The 7,623-nt window shown below is 48.9% G+C and overlaps 1 protein-coding gene across 1 annotated transcript; it reads left to right on the forward strand.

The window, feature by feature from the left end:
* The first annotated feature begins 558 nt into the window (after positions 1-558).
* Positions 559-5,259, forward strand: LOC128055732 (uncharacterized). The gene is given in 5 exon segments (XM_052648272.1): positions 559-916; positions 1,010-1,111; positions 1,114-2,281; positions 2,283-4,572; positions 5,089-5,259. Coding segments are annotated over 5 exon segments (4,089 nt in total).
* Positions 5,260-7,623: the final 2,364 nt, after the last annotated feature.

Genomic DNA, 7,623 nt, shown 5'->3' on the forward strand with positions numbered 1-7,623 from the left:
ACGTCTTGTTCTCTCAGTTTTGGGGACTCGGACTCTGGGCATAACATTTGGGGGCTCGTCCAGGATCCCTTTAACTGGGAAGAATAACACTCTCCCAGTAGAAGGGGTTTCCTCACTAGGAGGAAAGATATTTGAACACTGGTGTTAAGTCTGGTTAAGTCCAGCATAAGACCGAGGCCCAGCATACGCACTGGAAGGCAGCTGGCTCTTGTTAGGCCTAATCAGAGGTGAATTAGTCGTCCTAGCCAGTGTAAGACCGAGGCCCAGTGAGCGTGCTGGAAGGCAACTGGCAGCCAGCATAAGATCGGGGCCCAGCATTCACGCTGGAAGGCAGCTGATTCTGTGAGGGATTGGGAAGGAACATCTCTCCCGACTCTGAGTCTGGTGGGCAGCAGACGCCCTTCGGTGAGATAACATTGGGAAGCAATTCAACAGTAACCCGGGATAGACCTAGTTCTGTGTTTTCGGCCGATATTTGTTTGTCTTCTGTCTGTCACCTTTCTTTGTGTGCCGGCACCATTTTTGTTTTTTTGTGTGTTCATTGTGAGCTCCGTCATTATGGGTCAAAGCTCTTCTACCCCTTTGTCTGTAATGACTGACCGTGAAGATTGGGAGAGTCAGAAGAAGAAGCCGATACTCCAGGAATCCTCTTTATATCCTAGCCTGATTGACTTAGACACTGAAATCTCACCTCCCCCATATATGCAGCCACCCTTGCCCCCGCAGGTACCACAGGTGTTGTCCGTAGAACAAAGGAGGGACCCAGAACCCTTGGCTCCGCCATGGGAAGGGGGGCCGGCCCAAGGAACTCGTGGAAGGACTCAAAGGGGCGGAAACTTGTCTGAGGACAGAAGCCGGGAGGCTCCTTCATCCACCGTTCGGGCATTCCCTGTCCGGGTGGGGCCAGCAAATCCCGGTGGGGAGCAAACATACCAGTACTGGCCGTTTTCTACGAGTGATTTATATAACTGGAAAACTCAAACCCCTTCTTTTTCCGAAAAATCCTAAGGTCTTATTGATCTCTTAGATTCTATCTTGTTTACTCACAATCCTACTTGGGATGATTGTCAGCAGCTGTTGCAGGTGCTCTTCACCACGGAGGAACGGGAGCATGAAAACATGTTCCAGGAGTGGATGGAAGACCCATCACGCAGCCCCACCTAATCGAGGAGGGGTTTCCTTTGATGCGACCGAACTGGGATTTTGAACGCGCTGAAGGTAGGGAGTGTCTCTGAGTGTACCACCAGACTCTGATGGCTGGCCTCTGGGCAGCCTCCAGGAAACCAACGAATTTGTCTAAGGTAAATTTGATAAGGCAGGAGCCAAATGATAGTCCAGCAGCCTTTTTAGAGAGGTTAATGGAGGCTTTCAGGCAGTATACGCCCATGGACCCTCAGGCTGATGAGTCACATGCAGCAGTCTTGCTAGCCTTTGTTAATCAGGCAGCTCCGGATATCAGGAGGAAGTTACAGAGGATAGAGAGGTTGGGAGAACAGTCAATACAGGATCTGGTGAGGGCAGCTGAGAAAGTGTTTAATAACAGAGAGACCCCTGAGGAGAGGGTGGAACGAATTAGACGGGAGGAAAGGGAATTTAGAGCTAAGGAAAACTGAAGAAATCAGAAAGAGCTGGCTCAAATTATCTTTGCGGGGATGAGACTGGGACCTGATTCCCAGAAGACTCGAGACACCCAGCTGAAAGGGAGGGAGAAACCAGCCAGACCGACCCTAAAGAGAGACCAATGCGCCTATTGCAAAGAGCAAGGGCACTGGAAAAATGAGTGCCCCAAGAGAAACCTGAAAAAAAGGACTGTAAGAAAAGAAGAGTCTCCCTCGGGTACCCACATTTTATATGCAGGAGAAGACAGTGATTAGGGGGGTCAGGGCCCGGCACCCCTCCCCAAGTCCTGAGTAACTATTAATGTGGAGGGGAAACCAGTCGGCTTCATGGTGGATACAGGAGCCCAATACTCGGTCCTCAATCGAAAATTCGGGCCGATGTCCAAGAAGACTAGCTTGGTCCAGGGAGCCACCAGGACAAAAAGATATTACTGGACTACTAAACGAAAAGTGGACTTGGGAGCCCAACAGGTGTCCCACTCATTTCTGGTGATCCCGGAATGTCCGGCCCCTTTATTAGGAAGAGACCTATTGTCCAAAGTCAATGCGCAAATTCACTTTGACTCTGGAGGGATATCAGTCACAGACGGGCTTGGACAACCAATTCATGTTTTATCCCTGGCACTGAGAGATGAATACAGACTATATTCACCAAAACCCAGCTATGCTACAATGGATCCAAAAATACCCTCTGGCCTGGGCCGAGACGGCAGGAGTAGGACTGGCAAAACAAAGACCTCCCATCATTGTTGAATTAAAAGCAAATGCTACCCCTGTGAAGATAAAGCAGTACCCCATGAGTCAGGAGGCCCGGCAAGGAATCACGCCACACATACAGCACCTCCTGAAGGTAGGGATTCTTAAAAAGTGCTGGTCCCCATGGAATACTCCCCTGCTGCCTGTGAAAAAGCCCAGGGGAATGGACTTTAGACCCGTCCAAGATCTTCGTGAAGTCAACAAACGGGTGAGTGACATTCGTCCCACTGTCCCTAACCCATACACCCTCCTGAGCGGCTTGCCACCAGACTACATCTGGTATACAATCTTGGACTTAAAAGGTGCCTTTTTCAGTTTGCCTCTGGCCCCCCAGAGCCAAGAGATCTTCGCATTCCAATGGACTGACGAAGACAGTCAAACTGTAGGACAGCTGACCTGGACTCGCTTGCCACAGGGATTTAAAAACTCGCCAATGTTGTTCAACGAGGCTCTAGGCAAGGACTTCTGTGAGTACTGGACTAGTCACCCCAACGTTGTCCTATTGCGATATGTGGATGAGCTCATGCTGGCCGCTACCACCAAGGAGGCATGCCTAGAGGCCACAGGCGACCTCCTTCAGAATTTGGGGACATTGGGGTACCAGGCAAGTGCAAAGAAGGCCCAGATTGCTGAACAGGAAGTCATTTACTTGGGGTACAAAATAAAACAGGGGCAAAGATGGTTGACTCAGGCTATGAAAGAGACTATTTTACAGATCCCCGAGCCAACGACTCCTCGGCAAGTGAGGGAGTTCTTAGGGACTGTTGGGTACTGCAGGCTATGGATCCTGGGGTTTGCTGAAAAGGCCCGGCCTCTGTATGAAGGAAGTAGAGAAAATAAGAACTGGACTTGGACTGAGCCAATGAGGCGGGCATTTCAGGAACTCCAGCAGGCATTGCTAGAAGCCCCGGCCCTAGCTCTCCCTGACCCGGCTAAGCCATTTCAGCTGTTTGTGGGTGAAAAGCAGGGAGTGGGAAAGGGAGTCCTGACACAGCAATGGGGACCTTGGAGGTGGCCTGTGGCATACCTCTCTAAACGGCTGGACCCAGTAGCTGCTGGATGGCCGCCCTGTCTCTGTATCATCGCAGCCGCTGCTCTCCTTGTCCATGATGTTGACAAGTTGACTTATGGACAGCGCCTCCTGGTCTACACTCCCCATGCCATAGAGGGGATCCTCAAACAGCCACCAGGTAAGTGGATTTCTAACGCTCGCTTAACCCATTACCAAGCCCTGCTGTTAGATGCTCCCTGGATACACTTTCAGACACCTTGTTTTCTAAATCCTGCTACTCTCTTGCCCATCCCGGAGGAGGATGGGCCTCTCCATGACTGTGTTGAAGTATTGGCTGAAGTAACCGCCATACGAAGAGACCTCAGCGACATACCATTAAAGGACAGTGAGCTGATATGGTTCACAGATGGGAGCAGTTATATAAAGGATGGGCAGAGAAAAGCAGGGGCAGCCATAGTAGATGACACTGGGAGGGTCGTCTGGGCCGAGGCTTTGCCCCCTGGAACATCCGCCCAAAAAGCAGAACTGATAGCTGTGACACCAGCACTAGAGAGGGCGAAAGGAGAAAAGATCACCATTTACACTGACAGCCGGGATGCATTCGGCACCGTGCATATTCAAGGCCCTACATATAAAGAACAGGGGTTCTTGACGGCAGAGGGAAAAGAGATTAAGAACCTACCTGAAATACGCAGACTCTTGGCAGCGGTCCACTTGCCGCAGGTGGTATCCATAGTACATGTCCCAGGACACCAGAAAGGAGAAGATGCCAGGGCCCGAGGCAACCATGCTGCCGATGCAGCAGCCCGCGAGGTGGCCGCTGGATACTGCCAAGCTCATGTGCTGGCTGTAGGATTACCACCGCCGGGGATGGGGACTCTCCCCCCAAGCCCTATATACTCCCCCTCCGATTTAAGCTGGATGCAGGATAACACCAACCGCCCTGCGGGCAAGGATGGATGGTATCGGGACCAGGATGACAACCTGTTGCTTCCTGCCGACCTGGGCAGACATCTCTGTACCCATTTACATCAAACCACCCATTTGGGAGAGAAAGACTCTAGCACTCTTACAGACAGTGCGTCTGCGGTTTCCCCAACAAAAGGCAACCATACAGGACATAGTCCACACCTGCAAGGCCTGTCAGATGATGAGACCAGAAAAAAGACAGTACACGGGTATAAGGTACCAAGGAGAAAGGCCAGGACAACACTGGGAGATAGATTTTACAGAGGTAAGGCCAGGCAAGTATGGGTACCATTATCTGTTAGTTCTGGTCGATACTTTCTCTGGGTGGGTAGAAGCATATCCCACTAAGAGCGAAACAGCAACAACGGTAGCTAAAAAACTTCTCAAAGAGATAGTGCCTAGGTTTGGGCTGCTGGTAACCATTGGCTCTGATAATGGACCTGCTTTTGTGAGTCAAATTGTTCAGGGACTGCCCTTAGCTCTGGGGACCAAATGGAAACTACATTGCGAATACAATCCCCAGAGCTCAGGAAAGATAGAAAAAATGAATCGGACTCTAAAAGAAACTTTGGCAAAACTGGCAATAGAGACTGGTGGGGACTGGGTGACTCTCCTTCCCTTCGCTCTCTTCCAAGCACGAAATACCCCCTCAAACGGCATCAAGTCAAGACATTAGAGCCCGGATAGAAGGGCCCTTATGTTGTTCTTCTTACTACCCCTACTGCCCTTAAGGTCAACGACATTGGACCTTGGTTGCACTGTAACCACGTGCGCTGTGCCACTCCGGAAGAACAGGAAAAGGCCCAGAGAGAATGGAAGGTAACACCACATCCCTCCAACCATTTAAAGATGAAGCTCACCCATCGACAGGACCCAGACGAATCACCCTGGACCCTCAGATAGAGGAAGACTCCTCTATATGATCAAGAGACAGGGGGAAATGTTGGGACCTAACAAACACCATGATAGGCTTCAGGGACTAAGGTAGGACTCATGGGAAAAGCTGAGTCATTGCCCAGTGAGGTCATCCCTGCGGATGCCAGGACTTGTCTAATCAGCATACTCCCCATAACCTGGTTTGAGTTTATCAGGACATAAAAGACATCCACCTGCAGCCAATAAAGATTAGCCAATTAGTAAATACTAGGAAATTCCTGCAGCCAATCAGCCCTTGCCAACTCTCTGTTCTAAAACCTATAAATACTGCTGTAAATCTGGGCTTGGGGCTCCTTGCTTCACTCCACTGCGTTGGATGTGGCGGGAACCCTAGCTCGAGCTAGAAATAAAACCCCTTCATGCTTTTGCATTGCTGTGGACGTCTTGTTCTCTCAGTTTTGGGGACTCGGACTCTGGGCATAACAGTGCCCAGCGCAGCCCCTGCCACATTGCAGTAACTTATTCCTCAACAGCCATCATTGGGCATTTACAGTATACCAGGCACTTCCTGTGGAGAAAGCAATGGCACCCCACTCCAGTACTCTTGCCTGGAAAATCCCATGGGTGGAGGAGCCTGGTATGCTGCAGTCCATGGGGTCACTAAGAGTTGGACATGACTGAGAGGCTTCACTTTCACTTTTCACTTTCCACTTTCATGCATTGGAGAAGGAAATGGCAACCCACTCCAGTGTTCTTGCCTGGAGAATCCCAGGGACGGGGAGCCTCGTGGGCTGCCATCTCTGGGGTCGCACAGAGTCAGACACGACTGAAGTGACTTAGCAGTAGCAGTAGCAGTAGGCACTTCCTGGAGGCTGGGGGAGATGAGGTCAGCGAGACAAACTACAAAAATTTCTAATTTTATTAAAAAAAAAAAAAAGAGTGCAGGCTTGGGTCAAGTGCCTGAGTTTCAATCCTGGCTCCAACTCTCCTCAGCTCTGTAATTCAGGTAAATTTGTTTTCTATAGAGTGGGGGCTGGTGGATTGGTACCTGGAGCTGAATGGGGAGAAGGGCGCTTGGTAAGGCTCTGTTCAAACCAGTTTGGCTCAGAAAGAAAAATAGATGAAGTCCTGGCTGCCCAGTGTAGCTATACCATCCTCTCAGGCCACTTGGGAAACGTGCAGCTGTGGGCATCTCTCCTGTGTACAGGTGTGTCCCAGGCCCTCTGGGGGTGACTTCTTTCATTGGAGCACAGTTAGCCTTGGAAATGGCTCTAGGCTTGGAGTTTGGGATCCTCCCCAGGTTACTGATAAATTGAGTCTTACCCTTGGCTTTCCCATACCTTTTATTAGGGGAAAGGACATCAGCTGGTTAGACCACTCAGGGCTGGAGTTGGATCCCTACCCAAAGGGACTTTGGGATAAAGGTTGAGATTTGGCAGTTCCATTTTAACCTTTTTGTCATCCTAAGACAATTTAGTCAGTAACACAAGCTTCTTTCTTCCCTGTCAGATTGTCGGCATTATCTATATTTGAAAGAATTTATGGTCGAAACCATTTACCAGAGGCTTTCATTGAGCCACTAGAAAGAAAGCTAGAGTTAGATGCATAATATGGCAATACCACCTAGGCTCAGGTCAGCTCTAGCACCTAAGCTAAACAGTCAGTTTTCTTGATATCCACATATAGTCTAGACTCTGAATCCTATTGTATGTATATATTTGTAATACTTTTAAAGATTATTTATTTGTTTTTATTTTAGGCTGTGCTGGATCTTTATTGCTCTGCACCAACTTTCTCTAGTTGCAGTCAGCAGGGCTCCTCTTCATTGTGGGACACGGGCTTCTCTTTGTGGCTTCTCTCGTGTGTGTGTGGCATGTGGAATCTTCCTGGACCAGGGATCAAACCCATGTTCTATGCCCTGGCAGGAGAATTCCTATCCACTGAATACTAAGGGAGTCCTCTTGAATGTATAATTTTGTTTGGAGTCAGAACTGACCCCACAGCCTACTAACTCTTATTTGCTCACTTGCCCTTGAAATAAATTAGACAGTAACTGTGAAGACTTTAGAACCTGTTAAAGTGGGTAGGACTGGGGACAGAATAACCATAATATAGAAAGTGATAATTAACCCCTCTCTTTCATTACTCATAGGAATGTAACCTGTCCTTTCCTAAGACATAAGTTCTTCCAGAATCACTGCTTCACTATAGTTACATTTGAAAGACAGTCAAACCCTTGCTGATATGAAGATTTTTCTAAGACTTTTCTCTTCTCTTCTGAAGAATTAATGGGTAAGTTTTTTTTTAATCTTTGTAACTTAAAACTCCATGCTTGATATACTAGATATATCACTCTGTGAATGAGGAAAAAAACTCCTAAACAAGGAACAA

The sequence above is a fragment of the Budorcas taxicolor genome, chromosome 11 (genome assembly GCF_023091745.1).
Source record: "Budorcas taxicolor isolate Tak-1 chromosome 11, Takin1.1, whole genome shotgun sequence".
Taxonomy (NCBI): Eukaryota; Metazoa; Chordata; class Mammalia; order Artiodactyla; family Bovidae; genus Budorcas; species Budorcas taxicolor.